Source organism: Mustela erminea, chromosome 10 (assembly GCF_009829155.1).
Source record: "Mustela erminea isolate mMusErm1 chromosome 10, mMusErm1.Pri, whole genome shotgun sequence".
Classification (NCBI taxonomy): Eukaryota; Metazoa; Chordata; class Mammalia; order Carnivora; family Mustelidae; genus Mustela; species Mustela erminea.
In genome coordinates this window covers 99006142-99028377 of record NC_045623.1, presented here as the reverse complement: position 1 = coordinate 99028377, position 22236 = coordinate 99006142, and the positions used below count along the sequence as shown (strand labels likewise).

Below are 22236 nucleotides of genomic sequence, written 5' to 3'. Positions count from 1 at the left end.
TCTCAGGGTCCTGAGATCGAGCCCCGCATCGGGCTCTCTGCTCAGCAGGGAGCCTGCTTCCCCCCTCTCTCTCTGCCTGCCTCCCTGCCTACTTGTGATCTCTCTCTGTCAAAAAATAAATAAAATCTTTAAAAAAAAAAAAAAAAAGAAATGAAGAAACTGGTTCAAAAACTGCTTTTGTGAGTATTCCAGCATGAAAAGGAGATTCAAGGTACTTCACATTACTGAGGCCAGCAGGGGGTCCGCAGTCATTCACTGCCCTCCACAAACACTCCTGAGGGCCTTCTGTGTCCCAGTTCCTGAGAGAAGAGTGGGGACCATGGTTTATCTAGCTCCTCCTGGGTGCTTATCACTGTGTTAGATGTTTTATATGTGTCATGTACTTTTATGCTCCCATATCCCAACAAGCGAGGTACTATTACTGTCTTTATTTTTCAGGTAAGGAAACTGAGTCACGGGGCATTAAGAAACTTGCTCAAGGTCACACTGCTGGTACCTGGGAAGGTCAGGAGTCAGGTCACTGTGATCCCAATACCTGTGTTTTTCTGTGACCCCGCCCTCTCTCTGAAGATCCAGAGAAGTACCAGGTATACACCCAATTCCTAGAAAACAGGTTCTGTCATCAACTTGGGCAGGGAAAGAGCTAAGAGCGCTCACCCCCCCCCCAGGTGAGCTCCCTCTCCATTGCCCACCATGAGCCACGCCCACGGAAGGCCCAGGACCAGTGGAATGGTTCTGAGCGTGGGCTTTGGAGAACAGCTGCCAAAGTCTGAATCTCAACTGTGTGCTGACTAGTTGTGTGAGCAGGTTACTTGACTTCTGTGTGCCCTGTTTTCCTGTTCATAAAATGGGGCTAAGAGCCCATCGGGATGTCGTGAGGATTAAACACTGAGACGTGTGCATACCAGTCATGGAGCCTGGGCCACACTAAGTCTCAATAAGTGGGAGGTGCCGTGATCACCAACGTGAAGTACTTACTGACCTAATCTGACCTAAACAGGAGTCAGATAGGTACACGCATGGGCGGTACAGCTTGATTTATTCACACCAAGGTAACTCGACCCGCAACCCCATCTCCACTTGGCAACAAATGGGATTTTTGTAGCCATGGGCACTCAGTTGGGTTGCACCCAAAAAAGCCCTTCCCAGGTCTCCTTCCTAGAGTCATGACAAGGGGGTGAGTGTCCCAACAGCCAAGTGGTAGAGCTGGGATTCAGTTCAGATCCTTCTGACCTCCAGGCCCCTACTCTTAACTACCACACCACCTGCCTTTTCCAAGGCGTAAAGCCTGTCCTAAGAGGTAAAGAACACCTAACAGCTAGGTCTGTATATAGCCCAGGGCATTGCAGATCAAGTCATGTAAAGGGGAACTATTTGAAGTATTGTTGGCTAGCGACCCAAGGGACCAGAAGGTTGGTGTTGGCCCTGAAGACCTGACTGGTGAGAGATTTGCTTTGTGGTCCAGCTGGGCAGATGTGGAATGCCTAAAGAGGGACCTTGAAAGTTAGTCCCCCACTCCTCCTGCCTGGTTTCTCAAATTCTCTTGATAAAGGGAAGAAAGGCCTGCATTTTTTTTCTGGCAAGGTCACTTGTTTGTGTCTGTTTCTGCAAGACTTTGTTACAAATAAAAGGCTTCCCAGCATGCACAGAAGAATCACTCATTCTCAGATATCCAAAATACGCATTTTTAAATGAAAAAAAGGAGGTTGTAATACAATATGCATAGTGTGCTCCCACTTCTAAGTATCAGTGTCCAACCGAAAGAAAAAGCCGAGGAAAAAGAAACGCACGCGTTGGGCGTGTTACCCAGCACAGTGGGATCGCGTGGGACCTTTGCTTTCACATGGTGGTTTATCAGCTCTTTCTGGCAGACCTGCCAGGGAAGCTAGAGCAGTGAACACTTTCCATGTCATGGATGTCTGTAACGTTTGGATTTGTTCAAGAGACACATAACTTTTATCACCAGAAATATAATGAAGAATTGCTTCGTCTTCTTGGGAAGAGAAAAATCCCGTTATGATACAGCTCATCATCTCCCAGACACATGATCACACACTCCCTCTTCCCCTTCGACATCCTCGAGTCCTTCCTCTCCTTAATTCTCTCTGGATCCTATTCATGCTTTGCTCCTTCCCCTAGGGTTCCTGGGTCACGGGTTGAACCCCATTTTAGCCACCCCATATCTGTGTGCTCCTAGAGTTAATGCCAACATCACCCAGGCCACCGCCCCCCATGCCTGCCATCTTGATCTCCCCACAGAGCCCCTTTCCACAGGGCACCCTTCATATTTGCCACCCTGACCCTTACTCACACACCTCCAGTCGCTTGAAAGAGAATGACAGACCGAGGTCTGGATTCTGATCCTACCACTTAACTAGCCCCATAGCCCCATCTTGCTGAGTTTTTGTTGCCTCACCTATAAATGCAAACACATTTCCTTGCTGGGTTGTTTATAAGGATTAGAAAGTATCACACGTCAAACTCCTGGCATGGTGCCTGGTACACAGCAGGTGCTTAATACTCAGTAGCTATTATTATATTATTGTCCTACTCTTGCCTGCTGGGAATTCTCCGAAAGCTGCTCTGCCAGGGATCAAGGCTCCAGGCATGAACATATTCAGCTCTCTTGTTTTCTCTCTCTCGACCGTCTTTTCTCCCTTCTCTCCAAATTCCCACCATATTCTCAGTGCCTTCTCCAGATACAGCTCATCCCTCCATGTCGCCCCTTCTCTCCCTCTCAGGGGAGCCTGTGCACAGGGTCTGGAATTATGACTTCCTTCTCTGGCACCTACATCCTTTGTCTTCCTTTTATTCCTCCTCTGGCCATCAAACACACCTCTCAAGATGACAGCCCTTCCCTGGAACCTGCTGCTTCTCTAGCTCTTTTTCTACTACTAACACTCCTGTCCCACCTATGATCTTGAGGAAGCGTGTTACGCCGTCTGTCTTCATTGCAAATGTTCTACTGTGTCTTTGCCTCCTTGCTTTGTCCCTGCGTGTAACTGACACGGAGCCCTCCTGCCCTGGCGGGCCCGCCATCTTTCCCGAGCCCGTGTTCTCGCTGGCACACCCAACGCTCTTGGATCTCTTCCTGGAAACACTCTTACCCCCTTGGCTCTCCTGGAACTGACACACCCTGCCCATCCGACCTTCTCCATTTGTTTTCAGCAGCCCCTTTCACCTAGTCCTGCCCCTGCCTGAGTGTCTCCTCCAGGGCAGTCCTTGGTCCTCCCCTCACTCTTACCTCCTTTCTTATGAAGAGAGTCTCTATCCAGGTACTTCAACAACCCCTCCCGTGGCAGCAGTGGCCAAGTGGACATCTCCATGTCCGTGCTGCCACGAATGGTAGTGCTGTTTTGGTGCCATGTAAGGCAGCAGGTGGAATGCCTGGCTGGGCCACGTCCAGCAGGAGAAGACAGTTGCTTCCTCCTAATCTCAGGAAGGCCCTGGGTGAGCCGGGCTATTCCTGCTCTCTGCAGACCACCCCTCCTGAGAGTCATTCCGGTACCTCAAATTCCACATGTCTGAAAATGAGCTTGGAAGCTCCTCCCTTCTCTCCAGCCCCCATACCACCCAACCTGTCTCTTCTGTCTGACACTGGGACTACCATCCAGTCCCTAGAAAGAGCTTTCTGTCTCTCCTTTTTATCCCCATGTCTCCCAGCCTTCTTTAGAGCTTCACCCCTGAAGACCTGGACATCCATGGGCTCTCAGCCTCTAACTCACGGGAAGGGATTTAGCCCTGGGAGACACCTAGCAATGTCTGGAGACATTCTGGTTGCCACACCTGGGTGGAAGGGGCTCCTGGCGTCCTACAGTGCCCAGGATGCCCCCCCCCAAAAAGAATTGCCTAGCCCAACCTAGCAATAGAGCTGCGGTTAGGAAACCCAGCTAGTTCCTCCACCTCTAATTCATCCCAGCTATTTTTCTGAAAATATTCTTTTAAAAAGCTAAACGAAAAAAACGCTCTTTATCAGGGCAGTTCTCTGCTCCAACAGCAACTAAAGTCCCAGTGACTCCAATGCTGGCGTCACACTGACTTATTTGCCAGCCTGTGGCACTCGGCCGCCACAGTTCTCAGAGCCCCGCGGCCTCACCTGTCAACCAGTGCGATCCGGTGGTACAGTGGGGTGATGCGCTGAGCGCTTGGCCAAGAGCCTGGCCGAGAGCCTGGCACGCAGTACAGGCCAGTACACTTCAGAGATGGTTATATCAGGTTAACACTTCTTAGGCTACTGTTCTAGCCCCACCACACACGGGCCCAGCCTTCCACTCCCGCTCCACCTTCCGAGCCCTACCTCGCACCGTGTGTGCGGCCCAGTTAAGCACAGCACCCCCACGGGGTACGCACAGCCTTTCCCCAGCTGCCCACCTGCCTCCCCTCGTGTTAGTCTCCTGCGGCTGCTCTCACATGTGGCACAGACACGGCGCCTCATTCACATACAGTCCTGGAGGCCGACAGCCTGAGATCAGCGAGGCTGGGTTCTTCTGAAGGCTCTAGGGAAGGATCCATTTCTTTGCCTTTCCAGTCTCTAGAACCTTATTCCTTGCGTTCCTTGGCTTGTGGCCCTTGCCTCCATTTTTAGAGCCAGGAGTGCAGCGTCTTCAAGGCTCTGTTTCTCTTACATCACCTGTCCTCTATCTGTCTGGAGTAAGATCCTCCCGGGGGATGATACTGGGTCTGCCCCAAAAGCCAGGCTAATTCCCTGCATCTCAAGTTCCTTAACTTGGTCACATCAGCACAGTTCTTCTGCCCCGTCAGGTAACGTTCATAGGCTCCAGAGATTAGGACGTGGGTATCCTTGGGGACCACTATGTAGCCTGGCATTCCACCTCTTGCGTTCCAAATGCCCTCCCCCCCAACTCTGATTTTTGCCTACCCAGCAGTGCCCACTGGCTCCTCGGCCAAGTAGCCCCCTATGATTGCTCCAGGCGAATGACCTCCCCTCAGAGACTCTCACCCTCCTGCCCTGCGTCAGCAGTCACTTCCGTGCCACGCGGAGCCACTACCTATTCTCCTCACACAGTTAGACCCCATGTCTCAGACTGAACCTCGAGGAATAGCTTCACCACCCCCCCACTCCCCCACCAGACTTAGCTCATGGCTTGGCACACAGTGGACATTTAGTTGATAGGTGCTCTGCTGATGGGTTTTATTTTCCACCTTCAAAAAGAAACTGGATTTGAGCCCATCCAAGGCTGACCAGCCACTTTAAAAACGCACATTGGATGGCAGCTCAGGTCTTTTTTTTTTTTTTTTTTAAAGATTTTATTTATTTATTTGACAGAGAGAGAGATCACAGTAGACAGAGAGGCAGGCAGAGAGAGAGAGGGAAGCAGGCTCCCTGCCGAGCAGAGAGCCCAACGCGGGACTTGATCCCAGGACCCTGAGATCATGACCTGAGCCGAAGGCAGCGGCTTAACCCACTGAGCCACCCAGGCGCCCCAGCTCAGGTCTTCTTGATGGGAGGGCCATGGTGCCCTCGTCCACCTGCGAGCAAGCTTTGTTATGACATTATTGGGAAAGCAAAGGAAGTGAATTGAATGGATATTTAACCTTCTTGCTTCTCTTTTCAAGGATTGTCTTTGTATCTGGAATATCTTCTGGTATATTATAAAAAAATTACAAGCCAAACCCAGGAACTTCAGGTAATACTTTGACTTTGAAAGTTCATTTCAGCTCCTCCTTAGTGTTTATATACCACTGTGCATTTTAACTCTGTTTTTTCTCTGTTAACGAGTCCATCCACATTCTCCAAGACATGACATGATATCCTCACTTGACACAAAAAGATTCAGACAGGGTGGCTAAGGTCTCCCAGGAGGGCCAGGGCAAAGACAGGATACTTGTTGTCTTGTATCAAAATCATCAGAAAACTTTAAATGCCATCATATCTTGAGGCTTATGCTTACTAAATACACAGCTACCTGCAGTGTAGGGAGTAGAATTACCAAAAGTCACATAAAGTCCCCATTTTAGGGGCAAAGGATTCTTAGGGATTGTACCTCTCTGGTATGGTATTGCCATAACAATGCTTTGTAATAAGCACCTACAAAACTTCAGTGGCATTCCACAGTTACTGTTCACTGCTCACATACCAGGGGTCAGCCACTAGGTGGGTGCACCAGTCCTGGACAGGCTTGCCCAAGTGTCTGGGTGTTGGCTGGCCCTCGATCAGTCTAGGCTGGACTCAGCTGGAGCAGCTTCTCTCTGCCCCACCTGTCTCTCATCCTCCAGCAGGCTAGCCTGTGCGTGTCCCCATGGTGATGCGGAAGTACAAGAGAAAAAGCAGCCCAGTCATGAAATGCTTTTCAGTTCTCTGGTGTGTTAGCATCCCACTGGCCCAAGTAGGGCTCGTGGCTGAATTCAATGTCAGATCAGCGTATGGGTGGGCACTGCAAGGTACATGGCCAAAGACGTGGTGAAGAGAGAGTAAAGTATTGGGACCACCATCATGATCAACCCCACAGGTCATCTAAGCCAGGGGTCCACAGACTTTTTCTAAAGCAAAGGGCCAGATGGTCAATATGTTAGGCTTGTAGGCCATACAGTCTCTGTCACACCTACTCAACTCAGTTGCTATAGAGTAAAAGCAGCCATATACAATATGTAAATGAGCATGATGGGCATGGCACTGTTCCAATAAAACTTTATTTATAAAGATTGGCAGTGAGCCAGATTTGGCCTGTAGACAGCACTTTGTCAACCCCTGATCGGCCCATTTTTCTTATTGTACAGAAAAAAACATGGAACCTCAGAGGCTAGGTGACTATTTCAATGTCACAAGGCTAGTTGATGGAAGAATCAAGAAAAAGCTCAGGCCTTCTGACCCTAGCTCACCGTTTTTTCTCTTCCACTCAGCAAATAATAACTAACAGTTCTAGCTTCCATTAACCAAGCACCTGGTATGTGCTCAGCACTGTGCTAAAGCTTTCCATCCATCATGATCTCACTTAATCCTTACTCTCAGAGGCAGATACTGTTATTATCCCATTTTCTAAATGAAAAAGCATCTAGAAAGAAGTAGGGCTGAGATTCTGAGTTCTTGACCACTGAGAGTCTGGGTTCTTGACAACTCAACTCTACAGGTTGCCTAGCAGAAACTAGACTAAGCATAGTCTCTCTGTGTTTTTAAGATTGCGTAAACCTTTGTACCCCCAAAGGTAAAAGAACTTGGAAAAGAAAAGTGTTGAAATGACTCCTTTAATTCATCCTGTCCCCCTCATCAGCTTCAGTTTCCTTTCCTCTCATTTCAGATCAAGATCCACAGTTCTCAGGAAACTCAGCAGTCTTTCATGCAAGAGAAGCTGCGGGAGCATCTGGCAGAGAAGGAGAAGCTGACTGAGGACAGACTGCAGCAAGAGGAGAGGCTGAAAGCCAGAATCAAGCGGCTTATGGATGAGAAGGCGGTAAGGTGGTCCCTGTCATTTTCTTTACTCCTGGAAGCTGATGGAATGGCCTCTTCTGCAGGCATGTACTTGGGAGGAGAAATCTCAGCAACTCCTTGTTTGATGCTCTGGAAGTAAATTAATTAAATAGGTGAGTAACGGAGGAAGTAACACGAAGCTTGAATTCTAAAACTCAACTTGAAACAGCAAAGTTACTGAAATTCCTGGAAATGGTACCTTATTAGCGCAAATACCACAGTCAATTTGCCAAGTTCAAGTCATTACTGAGGTCCTGGTTTGTAACTGACAGACTCTCAGTGCTTGCAAGACCAGCCTTACATTATTTTCGTCTTCTCTCTCTCGATACATATCATAGGAAACAAATGGCCAAGATTGCCACTTGCTTTTCTAAAAACGAAACCAGTTACAAGACACTTTACAGCAGCCCCTCTCAAATTTACCAGTGCCCAGGAAGCCCCTGGGGAGTCTGTTAAAATGCAGATTCTGACGCAGTAAGGTTGGGGCAGAAACTGGCCTCCTGCGTTCCAACCAGCTCCCAGCTGGTGCTGGCAGCACAGGTCTGCAGAACACATTTTCAGCAGCAAATCTTAGAGGGTGGTTTTCCCAGAGTTGCCTGATAAGCACGACCTCGACTCCTGTTAAAAATACAGATTCTCAGGGCGCCTGGGTGGCTCAGTTGGTTAAGTGGCTGCTTTCGGCTCAGGTCATGATCCCAGGGTCCGGGGATCAAGCCCCGCATCAGGTCCCTGCTCGGCGGGGAGTCTGCTTCTCCCTCTGCCCCTACCTCTCTCTCTCTCTCTCTTTCTCTGTAAAAAAAAACAAAAGAACAAAACAACAACAACAAAAAAACAGATTCTCTGGCCCCAGCCCAGACCCACTACACCTGAATCTCTAGAGAAGGCCAGGAAACTGCATATAATGAACTCATTCTCATCTTTGTCCAAGAGTCGGCCCTTTTTTGTATTCAGGGATTGCCATGAATTTTTTTTTTTTTAAAGATTTTTATTTATTTATTTGACAGAGAGAAATCACAAGTAGTCGGAGAGGCAGGCAGAGAGAGAGAGAGAGAGGGAAGCAGGCTCCCTGCTGAGCAGAGAGCCCGATGCGGGACTCGATCCCAGGACCCTGAGATCATGACCTGAGCCGAAGGCAGCGGCTTAACCCACTGAGCCACCCAGGCGCCCTGATTGCCATGAATTTTTAAGTACTTCATTGCCATCACCCTACATCAGAGGCTCATGACTTTGGATGTGCTTTTGTCATTTAGGAGATTAAATAAAGTCCTAATGCTTAACTGACTGAGTCACCTAGGAGCCCCGTGGGGGTCCCAATTTTAAATGAACCTTCCTTAGACCATAATACACCATCACCCTCACCGTTTCTAAAAAATACATGTGTCAAAACTCATTAATTAAACTCCTCCTCATGAATCCCAACTCATTTGAGGACTGTTTGAATAGTAAGAAATTCTAAGTTGCTTTATCAAGCTAACCCTTATTTAATATGAGCTGTAAACATGTACTTGACTTGTGCACACTCATGGTTTAGATCAGGGTCAGCAAACTTTTTTCATAAAGAGCCGAATGGTATATATTTTCAGTTTTGCAGGCCACGCTGCTCTGTCATGACTGCTCAGCTCTGCTATTGTAAGTGCAAAGGCAGTCATAGGCAATCTACAAACAGTGAGCAGGGAAGTGTTCCAATAAAACTTTATTTACAAAATGCAGACAACAGGCCAGATTTGGCTGGTAGGCCATGGTTTGCCAACTGCTGGCTTAGAAAAGAGGCTCTTGAGTTAATGGACCAGGATTTGAATCCCTGCTCATGTGATTTGCTAGGAAATTTGACGGATCCTTAATCCTTCTAAGTCTGTTTCCTCCTCTGCAAAGTGGAGATCACAGAAGAAATGACCGACCCTTATTAATGAACGATGATCACCTGCCAAGTGGTCTGTGTTCAGACTGTCATCTGCCCCTCACATTCACCCAGTGAAGGAAGCACTATTACCCTCCCTGTTGTACAGATAGGGAGACTGGGCGTCTATTGCTTCTCACCTTCCTAAGGTCAAGCACCCAGAAAGGCCCAACCTGGGGCTCTGATCTGGGGCCTTCTTACTCTGGATCCTTTGCTCCTAGCTACGCGCAGTTTCCCCAGTGGGCTTATGGTAGGAGCAAAGAGCTAGCCCGTGCAATGCCTGGCAAGGAGTCCAGATTCCTGCCATGGAAACTCTGTCTATTAAACAATAGTCATTGACTTTCAGGCTTTGGAGGAAAGCATTACTCAAGAGAAAAACAGAGCAAAAGAAACATTAGAAGAAGAACAAAACAGAATCCAAGAGCTGGAGAATCGCTTAGCCCGCCAGAAGAAGGTAGGCAGCTGGGGGAGACAGAGTTGGCCTGAACCCAAATCGGGGTCACTCACCCTGGGAGGACCAACCTGGGGCTCTAATCCGAGGCTGCCCGCTCTGGATCCCTTGCTCCTGCTGCCTGCGGTCTCCCCCGTGGGTAGTGGAGAGCAGCGAAGGGCTACCGGCACAGTTCCTGGCACAGAGTCTGGGTTCCTACCATGGCGACAATGTCTGTTAAACAGTGGCCTTTGGATTGCAGGTCTGGGAAGAAAACATTATGCAAGAGAAAAGCAGAGTGAAGGAAGCATTAGAAGAAGAACAGAAGAGGGTCCAAGAGCTGGAGAATCGCTTAGCCCGCCAGAAGGAGGTATGCAGCTGAGGGGGACTGTCGGCTAGAGCCGAAATCCGGATTGCGGGCCATGTGGCAGTGAGCTCTGAACCACGGATGAGTGGGAAGAGTGTGGCAGAGCTTTCCTACAGCAATCTGTCCTCAGGAGGGTTCGGCTACTCTGGGAAGCAGTGGGGCCCGAGGTGAGAGCCCTGGAGTCCTAACTTGGACAACCCAGTTGGAAAAATTGTAAACAGCAAAAGTAAAGACATAGATAGGACTTGAGAGACACGTTGGGGCTGGTGACACGAGCATCTTCTGCATGGAGATTGTGTGCCAAAGCATGGACGTGGAGGAGGTACAGAGTTCTGGGACTTTAGGGCTGTGTCAGTCCTCCAGCAATATCCTTACATCCAGCCTTCAGCTCTGCCATCTGGGAATTTTCTGCAGGCCAGGCCAGTCCAACCCACTGGTGATGCCTCAGGCTGGCAGAAAATTCTTCCTTTAGGTTGAGCACAAGCAAACTCTTTGTCCCAGAAGGACGTCAATCCCCCAGTGGCCTCCTGGGCTCCTGCAAGTCCTGTCCACCTTCTCGTCCACATAATAACTTTTAGAGGCTTGAAAATAGAGATACCTGCTCCTCTCCAGATCCAGATGTCCTTATTTCTCCTGGAGCCTGGCCTTGGTCCCCTCCTCTGGCCTGCTCTGCTCTCTAGAAGGCACAGATTGGCAGCTCCCTGGCTTAAAAGGGCCCAGGGGCATTTTATGTTTGGTCCCCAAGCATTTTATTTTGAATTCATAACATTTACTTAAAAATCCAGATTTCCATCCTCTCCTGAGAAGTCGGAAAATCTGGCCCCATTTCCACTTGGCAGAAGCGATGGGAGCGCACACAAGCAGCAGCGATTTCCCACCGTCCCCGCCATTCCCTGTCGTGTTCATCGCAGCCCACTTCCTTGCCGGCCCCTGTCAAGCCCTTGTAGACATCTGGGTTGGCAATCCCAACTCTGTTTTCTTCCCGAAGTGCGGTAGCCAAAACCAGACCCAGGGCAGGACCCTTCTCCCCTGTTGAAGATTTTGTGCTTGTACTGATGCTCCCAAACCAGCTTTGGGGAGAGCTCTATGACATCATCGGCACAAGCTTAATTTGTGGTCACCCTTGGACCTCAAAGTCTTTTTCACATACTGTTCTCATGAGCTCTTGCACCCCGAGGCAGCTCAGAGGGCTGAAGAGTTCAGGCCTTGTAGCCACGTGCAACGCAGTTTCAAATCCTGGCTTGACGACATATGGGCCTCAGCAGATTGCTCAGGATCTCCTGGCTTTAAGTGTGGCTGTGAGGGCCGGCAGCCATGCACAGTGCAGTGCTTGACCCTGAATTGTTGCTCAGCCCGTGTAGCTGTTGGAATAGGCACAGAATTGTGTGTGAATAGCTTTGATAACAGGTACATCCTCCCGTGTAGACCTCCCCATCCTCACTGCTCAGTGACGTCCTCGCCCACCCACTGCTGCGGGAGAGACAAGGAGTTGGGCCAGGCAGAGCCCCTGCGATGCCATCTGATCCAAGGAGGGAAGATGTTTATGTGCCGGGTGTCACCTGGGGTCACCTGCATGGCTGTGTTCGGCGACCCATGTAAACAGTGTCACTGAGGACTTGCCCTGAGTTGTCTTTCCAGGGGTGCTGACGAGGAACAGAGTCTCCCAAGGGTTCACAGGGGCCAAACGCCACCGAGAGGTCAATAGCTCAGCTCAGGGGCCCAGAGAAGGCCCTTGAATTTAGAGATGTCGAGGTCATAGGGGACGTCAGGAGAGAGATTTAAGGAAGAAGGCATGATGGGGTCAGCCTCATTGCAGGGAGGAGCTGTGGCCAGGTCACCCCAAGCCTAGGAAAACGGCAGCCTACCTACAGCAGAATCTCTCTGTGTTTTCTTGACGGGCAAATCTGAGATAAAAGTCCCAGACACAGACTTTAATCAACCTCAAACGGCTATTGGGTTTTTGTCCTTATTAGACCTTCTGTCACATTATCAGATGAATCTTTAAGGAAAAGGATCATAATGCAGGTTTCGAGGTGACGTGAAAGGTGAACTCCTGTTAGGTAATGGATGCCTGGGAACTTGGGAGCAGAGCAGCAGAGAGAGGGCCAGGGCCCGTGTGTGTTGAGTCACAGGGACAGTCTTCCCCTGAGTGCCCCCTCCGCTGCAAAGGAGCTGCCGAGAGCAAAGTCGTGAGTGTAGATGCTAGCTCAATGCGGTGGAGCCCACCCTAAATCACCTCGAAGTCCTGGGAAGTCTCTTTCACAAATTCCAGGAACCCCGACCCCCCAGTGTTCAGGAGCAGTGTGCCACCGCCTGTGATGCCGCCCTTCTTCTGCTTTCTTCGGGGCTGCTACTGGAGCAGCTGAGCGTTGGGATTTTTTTTAATGACTTTTCACTGCAAAATAGTTAGCACTTCAGCCAGGCTCATCTGGGCAGTCTAATCTGGAGCCCTAACCATGGGTTACAATGGAAACCATGCTCCAAGTTCCAGACATCTTACCATCAAGCCAGTGCTTAGAACTCAACCCATTTGAAAGCTACGGTGCCCTTTCTTGCAGTGACTAGAAACAGGGGCCTCGTGGGCAACTCCGATCCTTTGGGATTGGCGTCAGCCATTTAATTCCTGAATAAAATTCCTTGAGCACAAGCACTGAACCACACTTTCCCCCATATGCCTTCTCTGAGCTCAACGTGTGAGGTTCACCCCCCCCCCCTTCTAGAAATTGCCACTTTGGGGCTCATGAGTTCAACACACTGTCCACTTCTTGAAACCTGATTCTCTGTAGGAGATTTATTTTAATAATAGGGTATCCATTATTAATGAGATTCTCTCTTCTTATCAGAGCGGCTGCCTGGTGCAGTGCTAAGAGCTCAGACTCCAAAATAGACCGAGCCAATTCCCTCTGCTCACGTGGTCCTGGGCGAGGGCCTCTGGGCACAGGCAGTGGGCCGACCTCCGCAGGGGGCCCAAATCCTGACCTCACCTCCAACAGACTGCATGACCCCTGGGCCTTGTGCAACTTTCTGTTCCTTGGTTTTCTCATCTACAAATGGGGGACACTAACTCGCCCGCTAGGGTTACCGTGATAGGGTTCACTGGGTGTGACAAGCTGGCCATGGGCCCCCAGCATGGGATTCTCACCCCACCCCTACCAACCCCCAGGATGGGAGCTGCTACCACTATCAGTAATATGGCCAGAATGAGCAGTCTCCCCCCGAAATGCACAAGCAACCAAAAAGACTGGTCATTGATTTTCAGATTTTGGAGAACAGCATGGCCTATGAGAAAAGGAGAGCAAAGGAAGCTTTAGAGACAGAAAGGAGAAAAGTTCAAGATCTGGAGAACCACTTGACCCAACAGAAGGAGGTATGGGGAGCCGAGAGAGAACTGGGCCATAGCAGCCAAAAACCCCTATGGAACGAACTAACGAACTCCAAGGTCAGACATGAGGCCCTGGTTCTGTACCCCTGTGGAGAGTATGGCTGGCCAGTGGGCAGCAGGTTCTGTGCCCCCGTGGAGAGTATGGCTGGCCAGTGTTGAGCAGCACTTCCATGAGAAGTGACCAATGTCAAGTACAACTCACTAGCTGAATGACCTAAGTCAGGTCACTTGACCTCCTGGGCCTCAGTTGCTTCCTCTGTAAAATGGGTGTGGTCACAGACCCCGCCTGGCAGGAGTAAATGAATTAATAAAGACAGAGGATTTAGAACTACACCTTGCACATGGAGGGCCCTCTACATAACCATTCCCCGCTCAGCCACTGAAGGCAGAGGGATGCGCTCCAGAGAGAACCCTTGGGTCCAGGTCTGGGTTGGTCCCCCAGCCAGCCTCTCCCTCCTCCTCACTGAAAGGTATTTATGACAACCCAGCACGGGCACAGTAGAAAGACCCTCGCTCCCAGCTCTGGTCTCCTGGTTTCATAGACTTTTTGTAGAGACACAAAGAGCTGTGGAGTGAGATGGCAGAGACTGGTACATAACAAGCTTGCATGGCAGTTCCAGGGGTAAGTGCCCAAGGTCCAGAGTAGATGAGAAGTACACCCTTGGGGAGAGGGTGACAGTGGTTTGGGCAGGCCTGGGCACCATGCCTGGGGAACGCTGGAGACATCCACCTCTAGCCACCCCCACCAGCCTAGGGACTGGGCCCACCAGCCACACTGGCCTGGAGCCGCCATGAAAGGCAGACCCAAGGCTGAGAGGAGAGGTGTCACTCAGGCTAACCCAAACACGCCAACCGCCCCTTTCCCAAGACGTCAAAAAAGGGCTCTCAGGAGCTGGAGGCCAGGGAGAGAACTCAGTGACTTATAGTGGCAGCTCCATGAGCTGGGCTCCAAGGACGCAGGCGGCACAGACTTGGCCTGGCCCTCAGGGAACTCCCAGAAACACAGTACTGACTCCATGAATTTTTCACTTCTGTTTCATTCATCCACCCACAAATGCTGCCTGAGCAGCTAGCATGGGCCAGGCCCTGTTGGGCGTTGGGGACACCACAGTGCACAAGAAGGACCAGAGCTGTGTCCTCTCAGTGCTCCCACTCTAGGCTGAGGGACAGACCCCACAGAACCAGGTGCCCACAATAACTCCAGGGCCACAAACCTGGGAGAAGATCAAAGCGGTGGGCTAGAGAGTGGCCACAGGCAGGAGGGCCTCTCTGAGGAGGTGACATTGGAGTGAGACCTGGGGGGGAGAAGAAGATTGAAGGGAGCATCTAGGGCGAGAAAATGCCACTGAGTAAAGTGGCCCAGCTGCGGAATCCAAGGACCTCCCTTAGCCGCAGGGACAGGGCAGCAGTGTGAGGAAGGAAGGAAAGTGCGACAAGATGAAGCCGGATGAGGGGTCCGGGGAAGAAAGCCAGAGGGAGGTGCAAAGGGGGTAAAGCATGAAAGCCTAGTAGGCGACAAGTGCTGATTCTGGTTCAAACCCCAGCTCTGTCCCGCCGTGCTGTTTGACCCTGGGCAAGTGCCTTGCTGTCTCTGTGCCCTCATCTGTAACATGGGTCTAGTGACTGAACTACCTAGACGTTTGTTGGGAGAAGTCAACATATTCCTTATCAAGTTCCTGAGCCCTTGCTCCAAACCCTGACTCACCGGTCTCCGTGGTTACTAATCCTGGGTCTCCATGATTGCTAATCCTGGCTTCCCCCATGGTGCCCCTTCCCTTCCTTTCTCGCTACACTCCCTCAGACCAGTTGTCACTTCCAGATTTCAGAGAGCAGCCTTGCCTATGAGAAACACAAAGCCAAAGAGGCCATAGAGCAGGAAAAGAAGAAGGTGCAAGATCTGGAGAACTACATCACCAAGCAGAAGGAGGTGAGAGTCTCAGAGGGGCAGACTCAGAGGCGCCCGGCGCAGTTAAGAGCAGGGCTCTGGAGACAGGTGGTCTGGGTTCGAATCCCACCTCTGCCGCTTTCTGCCCATGCGACCTGAGGCAGGTGTCTTACCATCTCTGTGCCTACATTTCCTGGCTTATAAAATCCAGATGATGCCAGTAGATCAGCCCCATTGAGTGGTGAGGCTTGATTGCTAACAAGCTCATAAACACATGGGAAAGTGTCCAGCAGTCAGTGAATGCTCTGTGTGTTGCCTGCCGTTATTATTATTATTACTATTATTATTATTATTATTGATTATTACTATAAGCTCACAGCTGGGAAGTGGAGGGCATAACCGAACCCCACACTATCCCCCTCCTCTCCTTACTATCCCTGGACAGTGCATGGCTTCAGCTGCCTGGGGTCGCAGAGGGGATGTCAAGAGGTGGGTGCCTGAATTTCTCATCACCTGGACAGCAGCGTCTCCGCCAGAACTTGTCCCCATGGGTGACCTGCCCAGTCAAATCGCATTTACAGTTGTTCCTGGGAGGAGCAGACACCAGAGGAGCACAGGCTGTTGTACAGGACCTTTAGGAACCTTAGGAACCTCTGCACTGTATAGGACAGAATTCACTCCTCCTTGGTCCCAACAGTACAAGGGACACACACACACAATGACTCATATCACAAAAGTCAAGGCATGGGATCATATGTGCAACCTGACAACAGGGGGTTAAACTTCAATGCAGGTAAATACAATTTCAGAGGACTCTGAAGACCAGATGGGATGGAAAAACTCTTTGCATCTATTCCTATCAATCTTAGATCATTTTCTTTAAAACAAGATTCTCAAACATTAGTGTGCATAGAATCCCTTAGAGGAGGGGCGGTGTTCATTATCAAGTACCTGCCCAGGTGAGGGCAGTGGCCAGGTGAGGTGGGGAGAATGACGTGTGTCCAATGCAGGGGGGTGGCGGCGGGGGCACGGCAGACAGTCCAGCAAAGACCTTGGCAGTGGGACTGTGTCAGCCTGAGCAGGGAGTGAGGTCAAGCTGTTGTCAGCAGCTGTGCCCAGAGGGTCCCTTATATAGACTGCCGGGGGTAGAGTCTTGAGGCACGGGCTCCTGCATGGTGCAGGGGACTCTGTGCCCAACTAAGTATGAGCATAGAAGCAGGGCTCTGCCTCTGGGGAGGGTAGAGGTTTTAATGAGGAGGTCCGGAAGCCCAGTGGCTGCATGGTTAGGGCTGGGCAATGGTGTGGTGTAACCTCCGTACATTATTTGTCCTCATACTGCCTTGGTGACAGCTGCCGTGTCCTCCCCGGCAGAATGCAGCTTGCTGGGCTCACGCTCTGGGGCTCTGCTGAGATGCGCTGACGCACTCGGTGCCTGGTGCCCGATGCACGTGTCGCAAGCATTTAAAGAGGCGTCAGGATCATCATTATTTTCAGCTGCGACACGCCAAGCAGCACAGAATCCCACAGGACAGGCAGAAGGGGGAGCCTCTTCCGACTGGCAGGGTTGGGGCTGGACCATCTTAGCAGACTTGGCAGCAGGTAAATGCCAGACTCGTGTGGGGAGGTGAGTCAGAGCCCAGGTGGGGCAGGCAGCCTGTGCAGAACAGGGCAAGGGGGGTGCAGCCGTGGACACTGGGCTCCAACAGCCGGGCTGCTGGGAAGACCATCTTTTTCTCCAGGGCCACGCAGCCCCAAAAACTCATCCTACCCCCAGCACCGCATTCCCTAGCATAATTTTCATTTTTCTTTTTGCCAAATAATGTATGTTCACTCAAGAAAATGTAAAAGACCCAGACCAGCAAGAAGAGGAAGATGTAAACGGCCACAGTTCCAATCCCCCAAGATAACCGATATTTACATTTCCGATCGTATCTCTTCAGGCCTTTGTCTGTGCGCACACGCATATACTTAAAATATGTGTCTGTGAACTCTGTGTTTGTATGGGAGTGTCATCACAAGGATTCCAAACTGCAAATTGAGTTTTCCAATCACCCTGCTCTGTGTACCTCCTGGGGCTTGTGTGGGTGAGGCTGGTCCTCAGTTCCCATCTCCACGTCACCAGACCTGAGGGCTTCATGTGCTCAGTTCCAAACTGTCCCAGACATCAGTTTTTGGACCCAAGCCTTTGAAGGCTGGAGAGAGCCTGAAGCCACAGGCATGGCAGGTCCACTGGTACAGGAGGCCTCTCCTCTCTACTTTGACTCTCCTGCCCCACCTCCCAAGAAGCCAGGTACTTCCCAACGGAAGGCCCGCATTCCAGCTTGGCTCGGTGCCAAACGCCTTGACTTGAACATTCACCAGCACGTCACTTCCCGAACACAACCCCGAAATCCTGAACGATGAATAATCCTCTCTTTTATGCGGTGACTAACCAGACATGACCTTCAGGTTCTCAGCGTCGTGGCTGGCAGGCCAGGATGCCCACCCTCTCTCCCGTGAGCGTCCTGTTCCCTGAGCCCTTGCTCCAAACCCTGACTCACCGGTCTCCGTGGTTACTAATCCTGGGTCTCCATGATTGCTAATCCTGGCTTCCCCCATGGTGCCCCTTCGCTTCCTTTCTCGCTACACTCCCTCAGACCAGTTGTCACTTCCAGATTTCAGAGAGCAGCCTCGCCTACGAGAAACACAAAGCCAAAGAGGCCATAGAGCAGGAAAAGAAGAAGGTGCAAGATCTGGAGAACTACATCACCAAGCAGAAGGAGGTGAGAGTCTCAGGGGCAGCCACAGAGGGGCCTGGCGCGGTTAAGAGCAGGGCTCTGGAGACAGGTGGTCTGGGTTCGAATCCCACTCTGCCGCTTTCTGCCCATGCGACCTGAGGCAGGTGTCTTACCATCTCTGTGCCTACATTTCCTGGCTTATAAAATCCAGATGATGCCAGTAGATCAGCCCCATTGAGTGGTGAGGCTTGATTGCTAACAAGCTCATAAAACACATAGGAAAGTGTCCAGCAGTCAGTGAATGCTCTGTGTGTTGCCTGCCGTTATTATTATGATTATTATTACTATGAGTACACAGCTGGGAAGTGGAGGCACAATCGAACCCCACACTGTCCCCCTCCTCTCCTTACTATCCCTGGACAGTGCATGGCTTCAGCTGCCTGGGGTCGCAGAGGGGATGTCAGGAGGTGGACGCCTGAATTTCTCATCACCTGGACAGCAGCGTCTCCGCCAGAACTTGTCCCCATGGGTGTTGTGACCTGCCCAGTCAAACCACATTTACAGTTGTTCCTGGGAGGAGCAGACACCAGAGGAGCACAGGCTGTTGTACGGGACCCTGTCTTAGGAACCTCTGCACTGTATAGGATAGAATTCACTCCTCCTGGGTCCCGACAGTACAAGGGACACACACACAATGGCTCCTATCATGAAGGTCAAGTCACGGGATCAAATGCACAACCTGACAACAGGGGGTTAAACTTCAATGCAGGTAAATACAATTTCAGAGGACTCTGAAGACCAGATGGGACAAGAAAGCTCTTTGCATCTATTCCCATCAATCTTAGATCATTTTCCTTAAAACAAGATTCTCAAACATTAGCGTGCATAGAGTCCCTTGGAGCAGGAGTGGTGGAGCGGCATGTAAATGCCCATTTCCCAGGCCTCACCCCCAAAGATTCAGATTTAGGGTCTATGGGACGGACTCGGCAATCTACATCTTTAACCAGCAGCCCAGGTGGTGCTTGGAACACTGCTGCCCCGGAGAGGTGAGCGTCAGCAAACCAGGTCTGCATTATGAATCAACCCCAGGCACCGCTTTCTGAGGGACCTTGACCAGCTGGAGCATGCCGGGAGAAGGCAGGCCGGAGTCGGAGCTGGGGGACATGATGCCGGACTTGCCAGCCGAGGCCGGCTCACTGAGGGAGGGCAAGCCAATGCTGCGGGTCCTCGTAGCCCCAAGGGCACAATCTGTTCACACACAGCCTTGTTCCCCCAAATGATTCACCGTGGATCTTCCATAAAATACTTCAGTCGGGGCAGGAGGAACAGCGACATTAACATTTTTAAAGTGGAGTGGTCAGGACATGTAATGGAGCAGGGATGAGAATAATGACCCCCCCCCCAAAAAAAAAGTTTGTCACTGAAATCAGCAGTCAGTTTTCACTCTACCGGTCACTGAAAGGGGGGGTGCTCGGGCGGCTTCGCGGCTCTGCAGAGGAAATGAACCGATGGGTGGCTCGTGGCTAGCCCTGTTCCCGTCCTCCACCCAGAGAGAATCCCTCCTGCGGAGCACCAGAGAGAGGGCTCTGTTGTGCACTCGACAGCCTCAGGGAAGACAGGATGCCATCAGAGCGCAAGGTCTCGTGACAGCCCTCCAGGCAGCCCAGGGGCATCACAGCAGACAAGGAGAAATGGGGACCCCCTCCCAGAAAGTCCCCATGTACCAGGAAAGACCGAGGAAGGACAAGGTCAAGGACGCCCCCCCCCAAAAAAAACAGAGAGTTGCTTATTCACGTGCCGTTTTGCTCCTCTGTGTGGAAGAGCAATGGGCGTGGGAGAAGAGGGGGAGAGAAACACGCACCCGGCCTGCGGGCACAGCCCACTTGGGTGTCCTGTCCTTGAGTCAGTCCAGCTGAGCTGCTGGCAAGGAGCGAAGACCCCAGGCAGTGCGTTCTGCCCTTGGGCAGCTTCACGGCCATCAAAGAAACCGTTTGTTTGCTGTGGATTCTCGGGGACAGCTGGAGGGCTCCACTGGGTGCTGCAGGTGACAGGCGGCTCCATGGGATGCCTGCCAGCGTCCCTGGGGGCGGGGGGGGGCACCTCCTCTGGCCAGGGCTGCCCACGGTCTGCACCAGGATTTCTCCGCAGCCACGGTGACGTGAAGGCCCCGAAATAGAACCAGATGGACTTCAGTGGTGATACACCGGGAACGCAGCCGCTCCCAGGTGAGCCTTACAGGAAGCCAGTGACGAAATGGCTTTTTCTCGTGTTTAAATCCGTTTCCCTTCCCAATTATAAAAGGAGCAACCGTTTACAGGAAATCGCTTGGAAGAAGATAAAAAAACTGCCCCTGATTTCCACTGAGCAGAGTTACCCCTAGTGACATTTTCATCTGCTTCCTCCCAGACCATCTACACGTTGAATCTTATTACAGACATCAGCACCTGCATTTATGACAGTGGTCGACCCTGTTACACTGTGCGCACGGACCTGGATGCTCTATTTTAACGGACTGCGTTACCGAAACGTCTCCACGGCATGCAGCGTTCTTCCACGACCTGCCCGGGACGGCTGGCTGACCGGGGTTTGCACTGTGTGGGGTGGACCCCGATTTGTTGACCTGTCCCCTATGCTTGGGCCCCGGGGATGTTTCTCACTCAAGTTAAAAATGCTTGGCTGGACAGCCCCGCGTATCAGTCCTTACGAAAGTGTGCGGTTTACGTCCTTAGGAAGGATTCCCAAAAGTGGCATCGCTGGGTCACAGGGTGTAAACTTGTTCGGCCTCTTGACACACATTCCCAAATGATCCTCCAAAAAAGGTCATACCAGTTTACCCTGCCAGCAGCCGAGGCTGAGCGGACCCGGCACTACATCTCATGGACTACTATTTTACATCAGATGAAATAATGTTTGTGAAAAACCCTCATACTGTATGATTCCAAGTCTGTGACGTTCTAGAAAAGGCAGAACTATGGAGACAGTAGGCCGGGGTTGGTGGAGGGGAGGGAGGACAGCATGGAGCGTAGGGGATTTTCAGGGCAGTGAAATTCCTCTGCAGGATTCTAGAAGGGTGGAAATGTGTCATTGTACATTTGCTCAGACCTGTCGAGTGTACAGCACTGAGTGAACCCTGGCGTAAACTGCGGACTTCTAGTGACTGTGATGTGTCAGTGCATGTTTATCAGTGGGAGCAAAGGTATCTGCTGCGGGATGTTGATGATGAGGACTCTTCCATTGTTGGGGGGAGAGAGCAAATAAGAGAGCTCTGAATTCTTCTCTCAATTTTGCTGTGAGCCCAAAACTGCTCTTTCAAAATAAATCAAGTAGAGGCGCCTGGCTGGTTCAGACGGTTATGCGTCTGCCTTCAGCTCATGATCTCAGGGTCCTGGGATCAAGTCCCACATCGGGGTGCCTACTCAGCGGGAGACTGCTTCTCCCTCTGCCCCTCCACACTCCACCCCACTCATGAACGCGTGCTCTCTCTCACTCGCTCAAATAAATCATCTTTTTTAAAAATAAAGTCAAGTAAGTAAAGAAAGTTCATGAAACCCCCCCACACACACCCAGGACCAGTCACAAAGCTTCTATTCTTTGTGGTCTGAGGAGGGGCTCCTGGAGGAGAGTAGAATCTGGGGAGTCCAGGGCTGGCAGAGTGGATCCAGGAGGAGGGACGAAGTGCGCAAGGTCGACCTTGCTGCAGCCCAGAGGGAAGCGGGGAGGCCTTCCCGCTGAAGCCAGGGAGGGATGCAGGGAAGGGTGCTGTAGGCAGATCCTGGGGCAAAAGGGTGAAGAACCTCGGCACATATATCCTGGAAAATAGATTTAGAGAGAGACATGACAGCCCTCCTCAAATATTTAAAGGGCTGCCTCATAAAAGAGAAATAAAACTTACTCAGTGCACTCCAGGTGACAGAACTGAGCTCAGAGACCAGAAATCACAAGGAGACAGCCTCAGCTGGAGAGAAAAGAGAGCTCTGTGACAATTGGAACCTTCCAGAGAAAACATGGACTTTGCGCTGAAAAAGGGACATTAACAGAATAGAATTCACCTCCTCTCTGAAAACGGGGGGGCCAGGACGGGGACAGCTAGGGTAAATACTCATTCCCAAATTTCTGCTAATTTGATGTTTGC

General features: G+C 51.1%; 1 protein-coding gene across 2 annotated transcripts in view; it reads left to right on the top strand.

Annotated features, from left to right (window-relative positions):
* Nucleotides 1-22236, top strand: part of FHAD1 (forkhead associated phosphopeptide binding domain 1) — a 133135-nt gene that overhangs the window by 78497 nt on the left and 32402 nt on the right. The window contains exons 15-21 of one of the 2 annotated variants that reach the window (XM_032302350.1): nucleotides 5578-5648; nucleotides 7257-7409; nucleotides 9670-9777; nucleotides 10016-10123; nucleotides 13380-13487; nucleotides 15322-15429; nucleotides 18042-18149. In XM_032302350.1, the coding sequence (XP_032158241.1) occupies nucleotides 5578-5648; nucleotides 7257-7409; nucleotides 9670-9777; nucleotides 10016-10123; nucleotides 13380-13487; nucleotides 15322-15429; nucleotides 18042-18149 (764 nt within the window). The remainder of the gene's footprint in view (nucleotides 1-5577; nucleotides 5649-7256; nucleotides 7410-9669; nucleotides 9778-10015; nucleotides 10124-13379; nucleotides 13488-15321; nucleotides 15430-18041; nucleotides 18150-22236) is intronic. The other variant, XM_032302351.1, reaches the window with a different exon arrangement.